We start from the raw sequence: 22,998 nt of genomic DNA, 5'->3' as shown, positions 1-22,998 counted from the left end.
ATGATATCAATGTTTAAATAGAGTCAAACTCTTATCTTCCCTTGTTTAATAGGTTTCCTTATGTGATAAGACTCTAATCTATAAAAAGGAAGACCAAGGACTTTGTAGGGTTGGCCGTCTTCTACTCAACATAATACACGCACTTTGCACGTTCTGAATCTCAGAGGAAAACACTGTCAACGTTGCTGCTGCCTTGAAGACTGCCGATAGCAAGTGTTGACTTGAGTGTTGAGAACATCTGCAGACAACATCCGTGACGAAGTTGGCTGAAGAGTGTTTCTGTGACTCTAGTTTTCGCTGGCGTTTCTTTTGCTTTCTTATTCATGTTTTAATATTATTGGTTGTTTTTAGAAAGCTTTATTTTCTCGACTTGTTGAGAAAATTGATTTTTGTCATAATCACTAGTGATAGGTTTTTGTGTAAACGATTTGGTTTTCTAGTGATTAATATTTGCCATAAGGCACCGCACAAGTATTTATACTTGTGCATATTTGAACAAATACTTGTGCATATTTAATTTTGTTCATCGATTTATTTCAAGTCAATTTGTGTTATAAAAAGTTTCCGCTGCATGAAGATGTTCGAGATGTTGTAACATCTGGCACAACATTTAATTCTGACAAAACACAAATTTACTACTTTTACTCCTATTCTGATATTTTCATTATTTATTGATATCTGTCGGATAAAATAATCCTTACAGATAGTATATGAATTTTTTTTAAAGATTTTATAGTGCGATAATCGAAATTTTGTTGATTAATAAAGAATTTTGTTAGTCTTTTCCCTTTGTCTGATTGAAAATGGAACTCGAAACCAAATAATTTTAATTTCAAGCCAAAGGTTATTTAGTTTATGAATTAAAAAGCAATAATATATACATACATACATACATATATATATATATATATATATATATACAACTTACATTATATCTAATAAAAGTAAAATATTATTATCAAAAACCAAATAACTTTAATTTCATAGAATATGAGTACATTTCATTCAAACACCGCCTATTTGTGGACAATAATGCAGGAGCTGAGAAATGATCTTCTTCAATTCAACAACAACAGATTTCATGCTAATTATTCTTTCTCTAGGATTCTCCATGGAACATTGTAAAGCTATCTTCATTATCGAGACCAAGCATTGCAGTTTTTCATTGAAATGTTTTTCATCGGCTCTCAACAATTCTAAATCTATAACTTGTATAATTGCATTAGGCACAGAATCATTCACCCACCTCCTTAGGCTTAAATCTCCAGTAAATTTTGCATCGTCCGGCTTCGTTTTTGTAAAAACTTCCATCAACGTTATACCATAGCTGTAAACATCGCATCTCACGGATACCAACCCTTCTGAACCATATTCTAGGAGACCGAAGAAAACAAAGAAGTTCACCAAATGACAAGTGAGAGTTAAAAAATTGTGATTGATGAAGTATTGGAGTGAAAAAGGGCATGTTTACCTGGTGCAATGTAGCCTAATGTGGCTAGGGTCGTTGTGAGCGTGATACTGACTCCATCGCTTAATAGCTTAGCGACTCCAAAATCGCTCAAATGGGCAACCATATCATCATCCAATAGCACATTGCTTGGCTTTAAATCACAGTGAACTATAGGTATTGAGTAACCATGGTGTAGATATTCTAGTGCGCATGCTACATCTATCATTATGTTTAGTCTTTGAACAATATCCAAGAACTAGTTTTCCGAATATAGCCACTGTTCGAGGCTTCCATTTGGCATATATTCGAGAACCAATGCTTTGAAGTCTTCATTTGAGCAACTACTAATGACTTTGCAAAGATTTCGATGACGAAGCCTGCGCAGGACTTCACATTCAGTATCAAAACTCTTGAATCCGCCTTCTGACTGCAAGTTGAACACTTTTACTGCCACATCCTCTCCATTTTGAAGCCTCCCTTTGTAGACAGAACCATAACTTCCTGTGCCAATTAAATGGCTCTCGCTGTACCCTTCAGTTGCCTTTACAAGTTCGTGATATGGGACTCGTGATGGTGCAGTATTAACTGAACTTTCTATCAAAGTTACTAAATTTTTTTTCTTGCGATACCTTGCTACCATATACAACGACGTTATGCCAAGAACTAGCGCTGAAATCCCCAAAAAAATTGTATACTACACGAAGAATCAATTTTTTCCGGTTCGACTCAACTTCTGTATTTTCGTGACAAGGTGGAACTCCATATTTAGGATCACCACAAAGTCCTTTATTAGACATAAAGAATTGGCTCGAAAGGGACTTAAAGAGGCCACCAGCAGGGATCGGACCACTTAACTCGTTAAAAGAAACATCAAAGTACTTGAGATGCTGAAGTGCTTCTAGTGACGCTGGTATGGTTCCAGAAAGATTGTTGTGTGAAAGATCTAGCGACTCCAAACTAACTAACTTCCTTATTGACTCGGGAATAGTTCCTTGAAATCTGTTTCGTGCCAAAGAAAGAGTTATAATGCCTTCTAAGCCTCCAATGGAGCTAGGAATGATGCTTGAGAGTTGATTTCCTGACAAATCGAGAACATTTGCAACCTTGAGATTTTTCATATCTGAAGGCAGAGAACCAGTCAAAAGATTTGAAGTCAAATTCAACTGGAGAAGATCATTGAGTTTCCATAGGCTTGCGGGTATGACAGAAGTTAATCTATTGTTCCCCAAGTTAACTTCTCGTAGAGAAGTAAGATTTCCTATGCAATCAGGGATAGAACCTGTGAATTGATTTTGCTCAAGCCGTATTCCGTTCAAATTCTCTAATCTACAGAGAAAATTAGGAATAGATCCACTTATTTTGTTGTCCAGAAGGCCTAATCCTTGAAGTTTTTTCAAGTTCACCAAAGTGTTAGGAATAGCTCCAGTGAGTTCATTACCGAACAGACTTAAGGTAACCAAATTTTCAAGGTTTCCAAATGCCTCAGGAATGCTGCCCCAAAGACCACATCTGTAAGCATAAAAAAATTGAAGAGAAGTCGACAGATTCCCGATAGAAACTGGAAGAATTCCATTGAAAGGATTATCACCTAAAACTAAATATCTTAGATAACTGCAGTTTTTCAAAGGATTGATGAAGCTTAGGTATGTTGTTTCACTAACAAAGTTGTTCTTTTGCAGGTCCAACACTTGCAAGAAATTCAACTTTCCTAGAGAGTTGGGAATTTGTCCACTGAGATTGTTGGAAGAGAAGCTAATGAATGCGAGTTTAGATGAATTCGAGATAGAATCAGTGATTTCACCATAGAAAAAATTGTGACCGAGGATGAGTTCTTGTAGGTTAGGTAGCCCATAGCTCAAAATCAATGGAAGGTAACCTGAAAGTTGATTCCATTGAACAACTATCTTTCTTAATGACGAGATGTTGAAGATCTTTTCTGGGATATTATTGGTTAAGTGATTGTGTTCCAAGTTAAAGACCTCCAAATTGTAAAGATTGCCTGTTTCTTCTGGAATTGTGCCTGAAAAACAACATTTTAATATCACTTTCTCGGATTCACGAGCTACTAATTCAATAAATATTATACCTATCAATTTGTTATTGGCAATATACAACATTTGCAGCATTGTTAAGTTTCCAATTCCTTTTGGTATGCTTCCATTTATGTAGTTGTCGGACAATGACAAAATCCGAAGTTTTGAGCATTCGCCGATGCTTTCTGGGAGCTGACCTACTATTTCATTGTCATAGAAATAAACCCTTTCAAGTTGGGAAGGAGAAGAGCACATAGCAGACGGAAAGGGACCGGTTAGATTACAGTTTGCGAGATTAACATATTGTAATGAGGAAATGTTGAAAATAGATGAAGGTATAGAGCCCACAAGAAAGTTATCTTGCGTTACTAACTCTTTCAATTTTCCAAGGTTACCCAACTCTTCGGGGATTTCACCTGTCAAAAGAGCTAAACTTCATAAGGACTTGATACCATTCCAAAAGACCGTTAATAATATAAAACAAAATAGCATACGTATTTACATAATTGGCCTATGTTAATTAATGACCAAGATCTTGAGCAGAAACTCAGGTAATGTAACCTCTGAACAGAGCTAATAAATCTAGAGAAACTCTCTTGAAAATTACTGCCAAAAGATGTCGAGTTGGAATTCCCTGTAACTTAGAATTATTGTGGTTCCAGAGGTTGCACCTATGGAGGAATAGAAACCTAATTAGAAGGCTGGTTCTCAATAAATTTTATGCCCCAAGAGACGAAAAGCTTATGCAAACGTATAGGATATAACACCTTAGGTAGGTGTAGTTAGAAAGGTAGTTACAAAGGTCCAGTTTAACTCACCATAGTGAAACTTTAACTGAATTTTTTTGTTCAAAAACAAAACACGTACCTGTAAAATGGTTGGAGCGAAGATACAATATTTCAAGTGCCCTCGAGTTTCCAATTTCTCTCGGTATGGAGCCACTAAATTTATTGAATGACAAGGAGAGAATACTGAGGTTGGAACATTCAGAAATATTTGGCGGTATTGGACCTTCCAACTCATTCGAAGATAGAGACAACTGTTTCAGATTCGAGAGGCCGTGACACATTCCTTCCGGGAGATTACCAGACAAACTATTCCCGGCGAAAGTAAGCTTTTCCATTGCTGATTTGTTGAAAACCGAAGCCGGTATAACTCCATTAAGATTGTTGAACTGTAATAGCAATTCCTTCAAGTGAAACAAACTTCCAATCGCTTCTGGTATGTTTCCCTGTAAAGGATTATATGATAAATCCAAAACTTCGAGCTTGGACATATTTGTGACGGAACTCGGGATAGAACCAGTAAAACTATTGTTCCGAAGATTCAAGAAACGAAGTTCAACGAAGATTCCAAACCAAGAAGGGATGTCACCTTCGAAGCCATTGAACCGAAAATCCAAGAATCTCAGTCTATGCAACTGGGCCAACTCTTTGGGAATTTGGCCATGAAAACTGTTACCACTCAAGTTGAGTGAAACTAAAAACGAGAGGTTTCCCACTTGTGACGGCAGATATCCATCAAGTCCCATGTCCGAAAGATCTAAAGCAATCACTCTTTGGTGGCGAGAACCGCACGTAACTCCAATCCATTTGCATGTTGGGAAAGAATCGGACCAGTTTTGAGACAAAACATGAGAAGAGTCTAAACCGAGTTCGTATTTGAAAACAAGAAGCGCAGATTGATCAGTGGTTATGTTGGTTAACGCCATGGCCAAACATGCCATTAGAGTATTCACAAGAAAAAACAATCTCTTCATGCCTATTTCCAGAAATATAGCCATTTTAAAAGTGATCCCACAGCTTGGAATCTCGCGATGTCACTGAAGTATATATATATCAGATGATTGGGGTCACACGTTACCATTTGATATCTAATTTCTTTTCTAAATAATAATTTATAATCGAAAGAGAATTTTGAATTGACAACTCAATATATTATAAAAATATGTAATGTTCAAATGATCTAAAAGCTCAATATTATAAAACCAAAAATTAAGTACTTCTCTCCTAATTTTATTATAATCTTCTGCTTCCGTAGTAATTAAGTTGTCGACAACACTTAATTAGTTATATATTTAGTTTCATATATACATTCAATCCAATTTAACAAATAGTCTGTTTGAATTTTTCTACAAAAAAATTCATAATTTATTGTGTTCCATGGTCAATTATGGAACACAATAATTATGATTTTTTTAAAAAGAAAAATTCGAACGGTCTATTTGTTAAATTGGATTGCTTGTCCATATNCGAGTATCCAACTTCCCAAAATTATCGAGTATCCAACTTCCCAAAAAAGTCATAGAATTAATTATTTTCAATTTCCAGAACTGATGTTGTTTTAATTTTCAGATTAAACTATTTCTTTTTTCCAAAATTAAATCAATTATCTTAGTTACCAAATTAGACTTAAAAGCAATTTAGGTTAAGAAAAAAATTGATTTTTTAGTCTGATCATGTGCCAATTAATTCATTCACAATAGTTGTGTATCAATTTATTAATAGTTCGTATATCAAACTGCTTTTTAGTTTTAATTAGAGTTAAACTCTTATATTAACTAATTTTTGATACGTTGGTTAAACTTTTAATATTCCATATTTATCTTTGCATCTTATTTTCTCTTATACTATTTCAATTTCAAAAAATGATAACTCTCATTTTTTTTTTAAATACTTCATTCTTCGTTTTTCTACGAACCAAACTCATTGCGTGTACCACGATCTTCTAGCAATATCTAATTATATGTACATGCATGCTATCGTCGGAGTTAGAACATTTTTTGAATAAATTTCTTTTTCTTGACGAAAAAACTTATATTGCACATTAACATATAATAAACTTTCATTTCTTGTTTGCTCATAAAATTAGCAAAATCATCGTATAAGTTTATTTACATCTGAATTTGATCTGCATGCTGATCCACGTTAATTACTTTGAGATTATTTAGTAATAAAAATAATAATAAATATTATAATCAACTTATCATGCATCAGATAAAAGCAAAACCTAACTAATAAAAAGTAAATGAGCTAGGGATAACACCATTTTTATTTCACAGAACATATATAAAATTCAAAATTCAAACATTGCCTACTTGGGAAAAAATTGAAGGAGATGGGACATGATCTTCTTTAATGCTACAACAACATATTTCATGCTTATTGTCCTCTCGTTAGGATTCTCCGTGGAACATTTTAAACCTATCTCCATTATTGAAAGTAAACATTCCAATTTTTCACTGAAATATTTTTCATCAGCTCTCAACAGTTCTGAATCTATAACTTGCATGATCGCATTTGGCATAGATCCATTCACCAACCTCCTTAGGCTTAAATCTCCTGTGAATTTTATATCGTTCGGCTTCATTCTTGTGAAAACTTCCATCAACATTATGCCATAGCTATAAACATCGCATCTCACAGACACCAATCCTCCGGAACCATATTCTATAAGATAAGAAAAAACAAAGAAGTTCATCAAAGATATAGTAAGTGAAAGTATAAAATGGGATTGATGGAGAATATTGGAATGAAACTTGGCATGTTTACCTGGGGCTATGTAGCCAAATGTGGCGAGGGTCCTTGTGAGCGTAATGCTAACTCCATCGCTTAATAGCTTAGCGATTCCAAAATCGCTCAAATGGGCAACCATATCGCCATCTAAGAGCACATTGCTTGGCTTTAAATCACAATGAACTATAGGTATTGAGTAATCATGGTGTAGATAGTCTAATGCACATGCTACATCTATCATTATGTTTAGTCTCTGCGAGATATTCAAGAAGTTGTTTTCCGAATATAGCCACCTATCGAGGTTTCCATTTGGCATTTATTCAAGAACCAATGCCTTGAAGTCTTCCATTGAGCAACTACCAATGACTTTGCAAAGATTTCTATGACGAAGCCTCCGTAGGACTTCACATTCAGTGTCAAAACTCTTGAATTCGCCTTCTGACTGCGAGTTGAACACTTTTACCGCAACATCCTCTCCATTTTGAAGCCTCCCTTTGTAGACAGAACCGTAACTTCCTGTGCCAAGTAAATGGCTCTCGTTGTACCCTTCAGTCGCCTTTACAAGTTCGTGATACGGGATTCGTGATGGTGCAGTATTAAATGAACTTTCCGTCAAAGTTTCTACCTCGTTTTTCTTGCGGTTCCTTGCAAGTATAAATGACAAGATTATGGCAGAAACTAGCACTGAAATTCCCAAGAAAATGTACGCTGCACGAAGAATCACTTTTTTCCTCTTGGACTTAGCTACTGTATTTTCATGACAGGGTGGAACTCCATATTTAGGATCGCCACAAAGTCCTCCATTAGACATGAAGAACTGACTCGAAAGGGATTTAAAGGGGCCACCAGTAGGGACGGGACGCTTAACTCGTTGAAAGAAACATCCAAGTATTTGAGAAACCGAAGTTCTTCTAGCGACAATGGGATGCTTCCAGAAAGATTGTTGTGTGAAAGATCTAGCATCTCCAAACCCAGTAACTTACCTCTTGACTCGGGAATCGATCCTTGAAATCCGTTTCGTGCCAAAGAAATATTGACAACACTTTCTAAGTCTCCAATGGAGCTAGGAATGACGCCTGTGAGTTGATTTTCTGACAAATCAAGAGCAGTTAGAATCTTCAGATTTCTGATATCTGAAGGCAGAAACCCGTTAGAAGATTTGAAGACAGACCCAACATGACAAGATAATCGAGTTTCCATAAGCTTGTAGGTATGACAGGATTTAATCTGTTGTTGCCCAAGTTTATTTCCCTTATCGAAGTAAGATTTTCTACGCATTCAGGGATAGAACCACTTATTTGATTTTGCTGAAGCAGCAGCCTATTCAAATTTTGTAAAGAACAGAGACTATTCGGAATAGATCCACTTATTTTGTTGCCGGAAAGAGCTAATCCTTGAAGCTTTTTCAAGTTTCCCACAGTATTTGGAATAGCTCCCATTAGTTCATTCAAGTCAAGAGTTAAAAAAACCAAATTTTCAAGATCCCCAAATTCCTCGGGAATGCTGCCTCGGAAACCACACTTGTCAGCTCCAAAAGATTGAACGGAAGTCGACAAATTCCCAACGGAAACTGGAAGAATTCCATTGAAAGGATTTAATCCGAAACTTAATTTTCTTAGATAGCTGCAATTTTGCAATGGAGTAATGAAGCTTAGTTTTGATGTTTCACTAACAAAATTGTTATCATCTAAATGTAAACTTTCCAAAAGATTCAACTTCCCAATGGAGTTGGGAATTTGTCCGTTCAGATTGTTGTAAGCAAAGGTGATGAACTTGAGACTAGAAAAATTCGAGATAGACTCGGGGATTTCTCCAAAGAACAAATTGTCGTTGAGGTAGAGTTTTTGAAGATTTGGTAGCCCATAACTCAAAAGCGACGGAAGGTAACCCGAAAATTGATTGAACGAAACACTGATCAAGCTTAATGTTGAGATGTTGAAGATTTTTTCCGGGATATAACCTGTTAAGTTATTGATTTCCAATGACAAGACCTCCAAATTGTAAAGCTTGCCTATTTGTTCTGGAATTATGCCTGAAAAAAAAAACATTTAAGCATAAATTTCTCGGATTCACAAGCAAGAATCTCATCAAAAATAGTATACCTGTCAATTTGTTATAGCCAAGATACAGATTTTGCATCATTGTTAAGTTTCCGATCCCTTTTGGTATGTTTCCAGTTATGTTGTTAAAAGACAATGACAAAATCTGAATTTTTGAGCATTCGCCGATGCTTTCTGGGAGATGTCCAACTATTTCATTCACATGGAAGAAATCGCTTTCGAGTTGAGAAGAAGAGGAGCACATACCAGACGGAAAGGGGCCTGTTAGATTAGAGTCCGTAATATCAATGTATTGCAATGAGGAGACACTGAAGATAGATGAGAAGGAGAGGGACCTGTTAGATTACAATCTGAAATATCTATGTATTGCAATGAGGAAATGTTGAAGATAGTTGAAGGTATAGAGCCCACAAGAAAGTTATTTCCCATTCATAGCTCCTTTAACTTGTCGAGGTTACCTAAATCTTCTGGGATTTCACCTGTCAAAGAAGATAAACTTTTTAAGGACTTGATATCATTTCGAAATGATTAAAAAGAAAATATAAAAACACACATTTACATTATAATCCTATGTTAATGAGCAATGTTCGGGGCTGAAACTCAGGTTATGATTTCTGAACACAGCTTGATTACGAATTTAGCGAAACTCTCTTCAAAATCGTCTTTGAAAGATTTTGAGTTGGATTCTTGTGGTTCCAGAGACTCAAGCTATACGAGAATCATGAATCTTATGGGACCTTGTTTGATAATCTTAGGAACCATGTTCTGATAAACTTTGACGCGTCCCAAGAGACGACAAACTAGCTTATACAAACATGTAGAGTTTTGACACCTTAGCTGTATTCAGAAAGTTGTCATGTTTATCCATTCAAATGAAATCCACAAACTTTTTTGCGTTAAGTTTTGTAGGGAATAAAACATATACCTGTTAAATGATTTGAAACAAGATACAATGTTTCAAGGGCTCTTAAGTTTCCAATTTCTCGTGGTATGGTGCCAGTAAACGTATTATGCGACAAGGCAAGAGGACTAAGCTGTGAACATTCAGAAATGTTTGGCGGTATTGGGCCTTCCAACTCATTTGAAGCCAGTGAAAGCCATTTCAGATTCGATAGGCCGCGGCACATCCCTTCTGGGAGACTACCAGAGAAACTATTCCCTGAAAAAGCAAGTGTTTCCATGGTGGATATGTTGAAAACCGACTGTGGTATAACACCGGTGAGACCGTTAAATTGTAATAGCAATTTTTTCAAGTTAAATAAACCTCCTATTGCTTCTGGAATTCTTCCCTGTAAAGGATTAAATGACATCTATAGCTTCAAGTTTGGATATATTCGTGATGGAATTCGGGATCGAACCAGTAAAACTATTGTTTCGAAGATTCAAGACCCGAAGTTCTACCAAGTTATTAAACCAAGAAGGGATGTCGCCGTTGAAGTCGTTGAAACCAAAATCCAAGAATCTCAGTCTGCGCAACTGGGCCAACTCTTCGGGAAGTTGGCCACGAAGACTGTTATTTCTCAAGTTGAGAGAAACTAGGAACGAGAGGTTTCCCAGTTGTGGCGGCAGATTTCCGCTAAGTCCCAAGTTGGAAATATCTAAAGCACTCACTCTTTGGTGGCGAGAACTGCACGTAACTCCAATCCATTTGCATGTCGGGTGAGAATCGGACCAATTTTGGGACAAAACATGGGAAGGGTCTAAACTGAGTTCGGATTTGAATGCAAGAAGCGCAGATTCATCTGTGATTATGCTGTGTAGCGGCACGGCGAAACAAGCCACTAGAGTACTATATAATGAAATCGCAAGCAGGAAAAACTGATCAGGTCTCTGTATGGCCATTTCCAGATCAATGATTCTGTGTCATTTTTATTTGAAACTATACTGTGAGGTGTGAATTCACATATTCTTTAATGAAAAAAAGTATGACTGAAGTGCATATTCAAATAATATTTAATATTTCTTGAGAGAATTTTCAATGGAGAACCACTTGGATATTATCATACCTCGAGAAGTGTAAATGCCTCGTGTTACGAGTTAGTCTATGTTATATTTAAAGTGTTTCTTCTCTGTTCTAATATAATTGGATCATATAAGTTTCTTAATTTTTATAGAAATTGATGTATATGTTGATGATTTAAATGTTAATGATCTATATGTTGATGATCTAAATGTTAATATTAACCACATAATAGTAGTAAAAATACTCTAAGTATATAATAGAATAATCTTCTGTGTTACGGAAAACTATTTATATGGATTTTAATTTTTTTGCTCGATTTACCAAAATTAGCATCTTTCCAATTCAATTTTGTTATATCTTTATTGATTGTGGAAAAATTTGTTGGCTTATGAATTGAAATTTTCACACATTCATTATGTATGTATATATTTTTAAGCAATATTTATTATTAATTTTTTTTTGAATCAAACGGAAATTAAAGTAGCAATTGATTTTAGGGATAAAATCATTAGTTTTATTTGTGAGTTAATAATCACAATTAAGAAAGAATATTAGGCATTTAATTGTTTTAAGCGACAAAAATTTCGAGGTTTTATAAATTCAGGAAATAAAAAATCACTAAAAAATGATTATAATAAACTTAAAATCTACCCACCATTCTAAGACTTAAAACCCCCAGCGAATTATGTATAGTTCGGCTTCGTTCTCATAAAAACTTCCATTATACCGTAGCTGTAAACATCATAATTTTACTGATACCAATCCTTCCGACCCGAAAAACCAAGATATTCATCAAATTTATAGCGTGTGAAAGTGAAAAATATGATTGATGGAGAAGATTAGACTGAAAAATGGCATGTTTACCGGATGCAATGTAGCCTAATGTGGCCAGCGTCCTTGTAAGCTTAACGCTAACTCCCATCATTCTGAGAGGGCATTGCTTGGCTTTAAACCACAATGAATTATAGGTATTGAGTAATCATGATGTAGATCATATTCTAATGCACATGCTCTATCTATCATTATGTTTAGTCTTTGGCTCTTTGCACGATATTCAAGAAATTGTTTTCCAAATATAGCCATTGCTCGAGGCTTCCATTAAGCATATATTCGAGAACCAATGCCTTGAAGTCTGCGTTCAGCAACTACCAAAGACTTTGCAGAGATTTCCGTGTCGAAGCCTGCGCAAGACTTCGAAGTCAGTGTCAAAACTCTTCATGAATCGGCCTTCTGAATGCAAGTTGAACACTTTCACCTCCATATCTCCTCCATCCTCCCTTTGTAGACGGAACCATAACTTCCTGTGCCAAGTATATGATTCTCGTTGAATCCTTCAGTCACCTTTACAAGTTCCTGATACACTCGTGGTGGTGCATTACTGAAGAAACTATATGTCGTGGTTTCTGTCTTGTTTCTCCTTCGGCACCGCGCAAGAATATATGACAAGGTTGGCGAAAAGTAGCGCTGCTATCCCTAAGAAAACCAATGCAAGACGAAGAATCACTTTTTTGAGTCTTCGATTCAATTATTGTATTTTCATGACAAGGTGGAACTCCATATTTAGAATCACCACAAAGTCCATTTATTGAAAGAAACATCAAAGTACTTGAGATATTGAAGTGTTTCCAGTGACATTGGGATTATTTTACCTGTCAACTTGTTATTGGCAATATAAAACATTTGCAGCATTGTTAAGTTTCCAATCCCTTTTGGTATGCTTCCATTGAATTTAAGTTGAGAAGAAGAAGAGCACATATCAGATGGGATGGAACCTGTTTAGATTACACTTTGCAATATTGATGTATTTCAATGAGGAGCTGTTGCAGATAGATGAAGGTACAGAGCCCACAAAAAGTTTCTCCCATGAGAAGAAGAATAGCACATAGCAGATGGGATGGAACTAGAGGTGATCACCATGCGTTTTGAAGGTTTTTTGCTAAAATTCAAACGAATTGTCATATATACCATTAGGTTTCTAGATTGTGCTTTTTTAGGTAAGCATTTAATGCATGGTTTAGGCGGTTTTATTTTTAGAAAAATGAATGGGAAGTGGAAATCCATATTAATGAATCTAGATTTTATATAGTGTGATGTAAGCAAATAAAAAATATGACACATTTTGAGTTTATAAAAAGCAATTATATAAACGAATTTGATCAAAACATGCCATTAGAGTATTTAATGACGGAACTGCCACAAGAAAACACTTTCCCTTCATGCCCATTTCCAGAAATATATGTGCTTTAAAAGTGATTACAGAGTATGAATGCCAACTGACAACTCAACGCAACAAAAGTTGTAAATCGGATTACCACATTACTTATTTTTGTTTTTAATTACAACAGTCGGTGGGTCTTATTTGCGTTTATTACAAGTTAATTACTAAAGGGCCCGAAAGTCTTCGTTTTACACCAAAATTCAAGTGGATGAAGATATACTTGCGTTTCTCCTCATAGTTTCCAATTTATATTAAGGTACACATCAACTCTTGAGAAAATGTGCCGAGACGTTTCAAATGGATTCAATTTTTCAAACTTGCGAAAAGTTTTTAGAAAAATTCAAACGGTCTATTTGTTAAAATCATTCCTCAAATCAGATTGTTTGTCTCGTTCGAGTTAACTTGTTAGATTTGAGATTTTGATCCATTAAATGTTCAAAATTTATTTCAACACACCACCTTTCTCTTTTCGATGAAAAAGTCGTGATTCTTTATTTTGAAGATATGCAAAAAAATAAAATAAATAAATAAAAATTGTCATGGTCATTGATTGTTACAAGGATGGTCGGTCAATTAAGGAACACTTAAGTAAGTCTTGAGAAGTGTGCCATGATTTTCAAACTTAGAAGATACGCTTAAAAGTCTTGGATGTTTAATTCTTCATCCAGAATTAGAGGTGTTGGGGAGAAGGGATCATTGTGTCGGAGTTGATTATATTTGTTAATCCAAATAACAGTCTTCTATCTAGCTATCACTGTTTGAATAGTCATTTCTTGAAACATTGGACCTTTTACCTGATAGAGAGGATGAATCGTCCAAAAGGTTAAATCTGGAAAACTTCACCGACTTACTCCCTTCGCCATTTTTCGTTTTTCGTTTTCTTCTTCCTTGTTCTGAAGATTGAAGTGAGTGGGCAGCGGCCATAAATGTACTACTTACGCAGAAACGATCTCGGTGGTGATCCACTATGTCCACTGGCGCTGGATTCATTCCCTATCTCTCTCCCTACCCATTTAATTATTTGCAAAGGCAAACTAGAAATAGCAACCGCATTCAAGTAAGGAATAGCTTTGGTCAGGTCTCGTGCCCTGCAGCAAAAGTGGAAATAACCAGCATCTTAAAGATTAGATCTTGATGACAATTGTGAGAACAAAATGATATATCATTCATCCCATACCGAAAAAACTCAATGGCTTCATGAGCCACCATCAAATTTGTGAAGGCGATACGTTTTGCATGCTGGGCTGGTAACGGACCCAAGCTTTCGGGACTGACGAAAGAATATTCAACCCAAACAATACTTTCCTCAGACCATCTTCATATTCGGGGTTCTGCAGAAAGTTAATACAAAGTAATCTACATAAGAAGTTGAACTGGGCAGAAGGAAACAAATTCAAGTACCATGTGCAAAGGTCGGCAAGATTTGGAGGTCAGCTGTCAGAAAACGCAAAAAGTAATTTTTTACTCAACAAAAAAAACTCGCACGATAATGTTTGCTTCTTTTAATATTAACAAAACTGATTATAGGACAGATATGTGCCAAGCCAACTAACCACAACTGATCAGTTTATAGACAACACTGGTTCCTGCAGCAAGCTCATCAGGTTTCCTACAAACACAAGCATAAAGAACTGGTGTTATTCTTCCAAAAAATCAAGTATCCTTATGCGACACGTGATTGACAAAATAAAACTATCCCCAAAAACACTGTTAGTCTAGCAAGCAACAATTTTTTGAAAATTAATTTCCTTAACTACAGCACAACAACACGAACTATCGATAATCAAAAGGAATAATAAATAAAAATGATTGTTTTGTAATGCTTTATTCGGATAATTACTTTACCTACAAAAACTGTGTTAGTTCATCAAGTTTCAATATCTTTTCTTTGAATAAACATCAATGTACATAACACAAAAATCAGATGAGCTACTAGCAAGGCTTTCAAGTTAATCGGAATTACAAATGTTGAAAAAATCCAAGAACTCGATCCAATAAATTGAAAAGAGACCTAAAAAAAATGTTACAGGAAACCCATAGATATTAGCTGTTAGTGGTTGTGGACTCCAGCAACCTAATACATTACTGAACCGGCCAAACCACAGATTCAAGGCACTGCACACAAGCACGTGAGAGTAAACCTGAGGAGGGGTGTCACAACTCAAATTTCATTAGAAAGTACTATTCTTTTATACAAACCATATACGTGTATTTCAAAGCTTTGAAATCCAGTTATCGAACCAACGAGCCAATATTTGAGCTCATTCTGCGTCTTCTCTCCAAAACCCTCCTCTCGTATTTTCAAGCACAACATTAACAAAATAGCCTCAGCAACCACGAACCCTGCAAGGTCCATCATGCCACACCCTTCAACTCTAACTCTTTTAACAATGTCAGGGCCCAGGAGTGGGAAAAAAGCTTTCAAATAACCAACGTTTTGGTTCTGCACCCCACTATATGGAATCCATAAACTAACTAAATCCTCAATTGGGTAAATTAAACTTTCCAAATAATCAAATTTATTATCCAACCCTTCACTGAAAACATTAAGATATCCAAGAATTGAATCCACGAGACTTTTGATCTCTCTGTTAAATTTTCTCGCTTTCTTGGACCCCAATCACTACAAAAAAAAAAAAAGTGGGTTAGCGACGGCCAAAACCGTCGCTAAAAGGGTTAAGCGACGGTTTAGAAAACCGTAACAGGAGGCCGCGTCGCTATTTTGCAGCGACGGTTTTTCAAAAACCGTCGCCATCTTCCCGAACAAGTCCGTCGCTAATTTAGCGACGGATTAAATACAATCGTCGCTAATATGAAGCGACGGTTTTACATAACCGTCGCTGAATTAAAACGACGGTTTCTAAAAAACCGTCGCTATACTAAGCGACGGTGTTTGAAAAATCCGTCGCTATATTAAGCGACGGTTTTTCGCTATATTAAGCGACGATTTTTCGAAATACCGTCGCTATATAAAGCGACGGTTTTTCAAAGAACCGTAGCTTAAAGTCTTAAACTAAGCTACGGTTTTCTGTAAAAAAAAATTAAAAATCATCAAAATACTACCCAAAATTTAATAAATACGATACACAATAATGCGACTTGCATAGAACAGATGCAATCGAAGCTACACCCTTTACTAGATCGCAAGAAGCAGAGTAAGAAACTATAAGCTGAAACAAGTCCTTTATGGCTAAAATTCGATCCAAAAAATCAATTTTCGGTGTATACATTACATTTAACACGATCGAACTATTTGTTTTATGGTTATTTTAATTTATTGATTGTTAATTTTTTTTTATATAAAATACGTGTTCAGATTTATTTTAAAAAATAGTTTAATATTGTTAAAAAAAATTAAGATGTATTGTTCAAAATTTGGAATTTGAGAAGTTTAAAACAACCATGACCTTGCACAGTTGCGCTAACTTCACTCTTTTGAAGACTTGTACAATTTTTCAACTTGAAATTGTAAACTACAAAGAAGTATACATGCCTGATGTTTACAAATGTTAATACGATCACTTTTACTTTTACATCTTATTTTCACAAACTCAAGATAAACCAAAATAGTGATTTTGGATGAAGATTTTGATCGATGATTTGTAACCTTCAATTATGTGTCGTGTTTTTTCTTTCTCCACAATAAAAAAACTTGATTATATTCTTAATTTTATCTCAAGATTGGGATATCAAAACCAATGATAGACTCGTTCATGTGAATGAATGATTTATTCTCAACAGACATCACTATGTTTGAAATTGTTGAAACTTTTGTGCTGCAGTTTTGATTTGGTTTGCTTTTGAGATTTTGGATTTTTATCCATTCATTTCAAAACAAAAGTGGTTCTTTTTTCTTTCTTTTTTTAATCTTATCTCTGCATGGAACGAAGAATCAATAAATTTCAATACTGTGTGACAATGACATACATATGCTCAATACACCAAAAGAAAATATCAAGCATGCAAGTTTCCTTGTTAGACTGTTTGCAAGTGAGTTTTGATAATCTTTCTAAACATGATTTGGAGATATTTGTTTTTCATTCGAAAAGATTATAAGTTCTTTATATTTTGATAATTGATATCCTTAAAAATTATTACACCAGAACATAACATTTCTATTTCTCTCGAGAATTAATTAGTACAATTTATTGTAGTCAATAAAAAAACAAAAATTTTTCATATTACATCAAATTTTACGTAATTAATTGTCAGAAAAGAATATAAACAATTGTTTTTTGATCCCATTCAATTTATTTTCGATTTTGATTGGGTTAGAGCCTAGCTCGATAAATTAAATCCAGTATCTCCTACAATCCTTAATAGGTTACCAAGTCCAGTCCTAAGTGGGAAGGTAGGTTGATTTGGTGTTTTTGCAGTCTTTTAAGTCAAGTAAAGCCCACGTGGCTTCGAATAACCAATCAGAAACAGGTGAACACGTAACACCTAAAACCTTTTCAAAATTCCCAAAACTATGCTAGCAGATCTTTCAGTATAGTAATCAAACCAAACATCTTGTGTGCTTTGTGTGTAACTATGGCGAAATCCCATCAAGCACTACTAGTTCTCTCGTGTTACGTAGTATTACTGGTACTCCCATGGATTCCTGTATCCCACTGCACCAAGAAACCGATGGGGGTAGCAAGAAAAGAGGACATCCCATACATAAAATGCCAAGTTTGTGAGAAGTTGGCATCGCAGTTGTACCACCAAGTTCAAGCTAAACAAGCTGAGATTTCTCCTAAAAAGGTGATTTTGTTATATGGGTTTCTGTTCGAATTCGTTACCGTGTTAATTTGATTAATGTGTGATTGGTATCTGTTTTTTCCTTTTTTAGTGCTTGATCAAGTTCTCTTTTTCGGTTCTTGTTGGGTTTTGGTTTTCTATCGAGTAAATGATTAGAGATACTGTTTCTATCGTCTGGCACAATTATCCCTATCAGTTCATGCTTTATATGGTTTGATCAAGTTTATGGTTCCTGTGCTTTTTATTGCTTTGTGTGTGTGTGTGTGTTTGTTTTTGTTTTCTTGATTTGATTGTGACTTTTAGTGCTATATGGTATTGGAAGTAGATATCAGAGTATCAGATTATCGAAATTGCGGAGAATGTTTGTAATTTGAAGAAGCAAGAAGCTGACTGGATACTCAAAATTGATATTGTTGAGAAAAAAGATAAATTGGAGGTAAATGAGCGTACAACTGTGTTGGTTTTTGTGTATTAAATCGTATGAGGATGCTTGCTTACATATTCTTGCACTCAGCTTGTTGACCAAGATTCTGAAGGACAGTGCAACTCTGAATGCAAAACAATAGAGCGAGCTTGTCAAGAGGTGAGATTGCTACACATTTGTCGTTTTCCCAGTTAGTAGCTACAGACTACAGTAGAACTCTATGCATTAGAATCTGATGTTTTAGGCATAAAAACTGATCTGCCTGTGAACATAAACTTCTGCAAATGAGTTTTTAGCTTATTGTTTGTAATAGTTCGACTTTTTTGGAGGAAGTGGCGATCAATGCTTGAATTATTTAATGATAGGATACGGATTCTAAAATGATGGTGGCTTCTACTCACGCTAGATGTTTAACATTTAGAAATTTGTTTTTTCCCTCATCTGGCTGCTTAGTGGACTGAGATTTTGTAATCCAAATTGTCCTACTTGAGCATTGCAGCCGTTGCTCTAGCTTCATGATGTATCTGGTTTTAGTTATATGAAATTCTATTGCTACAAATGTGTGGTTGATTCATCTAGAATTGCATATTCTCAAACAAAAAAATCGGGGAACCTCGTGTTCAAGGGAGGATCCAGCAGGGCTGCGATTTGAAATGAACAATTTTGAAATTTTATGAGATTTTTTTATAACTGCAAGTTCACCCCTGAAATAAATCTATTTAGTCACCTAGTTTGACCCACTCGATGCTTCTTCCCTCGTCCCAACTTTCTGAATTCTCCCTTCCTAGTTTTCTTTGATTCCAGTAGACTTCTTACACCTGTGAACTATCAAGAAAGCATTCAATAAGAGGTATACCTGTTATTTTCTACTATCTTAAACCTTGATAAATTTCCTATAGTAGCTCGGATGATCTCCTGATACTAATAGAGTAATGCTCGTGTTTGTCTTGCTTGATTGATTGGAAAAAATACTGAATTCTTGAGTTATATTTCCCAAGCATTTGAGACCTCAAATCACATTTCTCAATCAATTGACTCTTGCAGTTAAACACTTGGATATGTGATTTTCCAGGTTCTGGGTTATTCGGATACAGATGTTGCAGAATATTTGTATAAGAACAAGCCTCAGCTTGACTCTTTGGTGAGTTACATCTGTAAAGACCTCACAAAGGCATGCCGTTCTGAGCCACCACCAGTTCCAAAGGTAAAAATCAGATACTAGCAAGATGGTTTTGCCAGCAGTCATTTAGCTGGCTTGTCGCCTTCATTACTAGGTACTTTTTTTGCTTTGAACTGCAAGTGATTAGTAGAATGACAAACAAAATCCATCTTATAAACTATATCACGTTCATGTTAAAAGATTATAAATGTATTTGATTGGGGAATTAGGAGTTCTGTTTAGCAGCGATGCTATGTTGACATAATAAAATTATTCTAATGTTATTAGTTGAGGAAGGCGGGAGGCTTAAGTGATATAAGATACAATCTACAGTAGTTCAATAGAAAGAGCGTTGAAACCAGAGAGGAAGCCACCAAACTTCTGGCAAATAAGCCGCCGCCAGTTCCCTTCTTTTAGGAAAAATAAATTTAAAACCCAAACTTGAGCGAAATCACTGTATAATATGAACTGACTACTTAAACATTGATAGAATGTTCATTTTTAGCATCTCGCAGAACTTTTACTGTCACTGTAAAAGTATGCTTCCACTAAGTCCTCCTCGTCTTAACTTGAGGTAAATCCACAAATGCTTCGATGTATAACCTTCAGGATAGGATTCCAGGAGAGCCCTTTGTAGCAAAGTCCACTAAAGAAGCCGAAATGGAGAGGCTAATGAAATCCATGGAGGTATGCGCATTGTTTAAAATTCTTTATAACAGCATGCCTTTTTGACCCGCAAATGGTATTCCGGGTCTCTGACTAAAATTTCCTTATTTTAGGGCATTCCGGGAGCACCGGGCATGAAAATGTACTCGAGGGAAGACTTGATGAACCAAAACTTTGGCGATGAAGATGCAGAAGATGATGACGACGATGGGGCAGACTTCCCCTCAAAATTGGTAGCAACATGAACTTACTCTTTAATTTATGCCGCCAAATGAGCAATTTTCTGAGCAAATGCCAAAACTTTGTCGCAGGGAAAAGTCCTGAGAGATAAAGATGCAAAAAAGTATGATTGGAAGGAACAAATTACGAGAGGAGCCATGGATGTAAGCCAGAAATTAAAAGGTCATGCTAACAGAGTATCAAATAGAATAAGGCAGTGGTGGAAAGGCACGAAAACAAATTGGAAGAAGAAATCAAAGTCCGGCAAAGCGGAACTTTAAACCCAAATGATAGCACAAGAAGATTGGTACCTTTAGTTTTCTTTGTGTACTTTTATTTTATAGCAGCGCAACCATGGTATTCTTAACGTTGTTGAGGGTTCTTGAAAAGACGTTTACAGTTTTTCCATCAATTTTGTAATATTTGAAACGAATGGAATAAAAAAATATAATAAAGCAGTTGAACCAAGTAGAATTCTCTTTCGAAGCAAAAATGTGGCTTACACAGCTAAGTCATGATCTAACAAACAGTTAAGCTGCAATATATGATACATGATATAGGAATTACATGTATCAGGAATGTGATAACAAAAGTGAAGAAAGTGGCAGCTTCCAGGAGATTTACGTGCGATGACAGCAGCTTTTGGCTACACCTAGCCAAGAAATTTGACACCATATGAAAGCACCATAAAATCAGCGCATTCGGTAGCATTGAGTTCTGGAGGCCTGGCAATGTCGACCATTTAGCGAGTATTTTAAGGTAATATCCACATCGCGTGGGTTTTTCTTGTTGGGTGAAACAGCAAGCATCCCCGTGACCGCCTCCCCTTGGGTAGCACGTGACTTGGGTCCTGCAGAGGATCCAGTCAGAAGAACGCAACGCTGCCATTCAATATTACTGCTTTCGTACAAATATTGTTGCTATAGCTAGTATTTGGCTCTAATTTCATCTGAGATCCTAAAAGGGACACCAGTCTCCCACAACATAAAAGATCAATAAGATCAACATCAATCGATGAAAACTATGGCCCCCAAAATGTTGAGATCAAGTACCAATTTATTCATGCATTAATGTGCTAGAGATAGAGATCTTCATGATACCTAATCCAACCATTAAAAAAATGTGTACCTGTAGAAAAGCCAGTCAATTTGTGGCACTTGGTGAAAGAAACATCAAAATACGCTACAAGAGCACGAATGTAGTCATCGTGTTCTGCGACGAGCTTAAAAGGGGCAGTGAATGCAGCGTCCCCAGCTGACATTTTGGAAATTTCCATTGTCTTCATGAATAGGAGAAAGAGCTGGTTTATGGCATAAGTTGATGCATAAGCTGCATGATTTTTAAGAGGGAAAATAGAAGCTTCCAACCTTGAGTAATTGGCAATTTGTCACAATCTGGTTCTGATCTACTGTATCGACAAGGGGGATATGGCTTGCTTCCTTATACAACTCATGTCGAATCCGTATACATTTTTCCAAACTACAATAGCATAAAATGCCAATGAATGGATGTTAAAGCATAAAGTCATAACACAATGAGCTTTTACACTAACAGTGACACCCCACAACAGAAATTCAGTTTAACTAGCACATAGGCACAAATGAGACTATGTAATATGATATTCGTTCAAAACAATCAATGCCAGAGGTGGTTAGGCTCACATTCAATTTTGTCATCCTTGTAATCAGCATCTTCAATTGCGGTCAAATAAAGTGAGGCTTTATCTGGTAATACAAGTCCTTCAGGGACCTGAATGGTGCAAGTAATCCCCAAATATTTGCTATATTATATAAACGACCAAATTCAAGATTATCCTAGTTTTGAGCTGCTGCTGACATGCAACTAAGAACTGAATGCCTACATACATGTCCCTACAAGTAATTGCTAGAGTGGGAAACGACTTACAAGCCACTTGTCACGGGCATAGAGGACAGTGTTTAGCATGTTTTCATAGACCAAAAAATATCCCATCCACTCAGAAATAATTACATCAACTTGAGCAACTGGAAGCTCGATCTCTTCAACCTTTCCCTGAATAACTGTTATCACTGAAAGTAAAAGTAGGATAATGAAATCCATCAGACCAATCAAACTGGGATATAAGATGAGGATATAACATAGATTAGAAACTTCAAACCAGAAAGAGTACTACCATTTGAAAATCCATTTTGTTTTACGATTTCTTTAGCCATATCGGCCATGCTGGAGCATTCAATCTGAAATCCAAAGGCAAGGTAAGGAAATATTCAAATAAAAAGGTGAAACTGAAACCAGAGGCAACTATAATACACATGCCATGCCACGAGAAAAGTCACACCAAGATAGCAGGCCAGCCATAGCACCACAAATAGATACGAAGCAATAGCTATATCTGACATCATATTTTATTTATTTACATATATATATATATNTCTTTTATATAGATAATAGATATATGGTTTTTGCCCTAACTAAAAAATTCACTCAAAAAATTTGCCGTAAAAAGAAATATTTATTATTATTAATGTATTCACCTACCATATTAAATATTTGAAATTAAATATGAAAC

The 22,998-nt window shown here is 35.7% G+C and overlaps 1 protein-coding gene, 1 long non-coding RNA gene and 3 pseudogenes across 4 annotated transcripts; 1 reads left to right on the top strand and 4 right to left on the bottom strand.

The window, feature by feature from the left end:
• Nucleotides 1-979: 979 nt before the first annotated feature.
• On the bottom strand, nt 980-5,286 carry LOC140971414 (uncharacterized; annotated as a pseudogene).
• A 1,238-nt stretch (nt 5,287-6,524) lies between these two features.
• On the bottom strand, nt 6,525-11,074 carry LOC140971413 (uncharacterized; annotated as a pseudogene).
• A 2,713-nt stretch (nt 11,075-13,787) lies between these two features.
• LOC140961342 (uncharacterized) lies at nt 13,788-15,854 on the bottom strand. 2 transcript variants are annotated; one of them, XR_012172336.1, is made up of 4 exons: nt 15,251-15,854; nt 14,796-14,848; nt 14,417-14,673; nt 13,788-14,327 (listed from the first exon to the last, which is right to left on the bottom strand). It is a non-coding gene; the product is annotated as an uncharacterized lncRNA (long non-coding RNA). The 2 variants fall into 2 exon arrangements; XR_012172335.1 differs by having other exon boundaries at nt 14,417-14,848.
• Nucleotides 15,855-17,579: 1,725 nt separating this feature from the next.
• Nucleotides 17,580-20,872, top strand: LOC140971412 (uncharacterized). 2 transcript variants are annotated; one of them, XM_073433673.1, is made up of 7 exons: nt 17,593-17,985; nt 18,308-18,418; nt 18,497-18,565; nt 19,479-19,610; nt 20,175-20,252; nt 20,345-20,464; nt 20,543-20,872. In XM_073433673.1, exons 1-7 carry the CDS (start codon nt 17,773-17,775, stop codon nt 20,729-20,731), a joined length of 912 nt encoding a protein of 303 aa, XP_073289774.1. In that variant the 5' UTR covers nt 17,593-17,772; the 3' UTR covers nt 20,732-20,872. The 2 variants fall into 2 exon arrangements, with proteins under 2 accessions (XP_073289775.1, XP_073289774.1); XM_073433674.1 differs by lacking the exons at nt 18,308-18,418; nt 18,497-18,565 and having other exon boundaries at nt 17,580-17,985.
• Nucleotides 20,873-20,941: 69 nt separating this feature from the next.
• On the bottom strand, nt 20,942-22,787 carry LOC140958279 (probable protein arginine N-methyltransferase 1; annotated as a pseudogene).
• Nucleotides 22,788-22,998: the final 211 nt, after the last annotated feature.

Source organism: Primulina huaijiensis, chromosome 2 (assembly GCF_012295235.1).
Source record: "Primulina huaijiensis isolate GDHJ02 chromosome 2, ASM1229523v2, whole genome shotgun sequence".
Taxonomy (NCBI): Eukaryota; Viridiplantae; Streptophyta; class Magnoliopsida; order Lamiales; family Gesneriaceae; genus Primulina; species Primulina huaijiensis.
The sequence above is the reverse complement of the archived record's forward strand: the minus strand, read 5'-3'. Positions and strand labels throughout refer to the sequence as shown.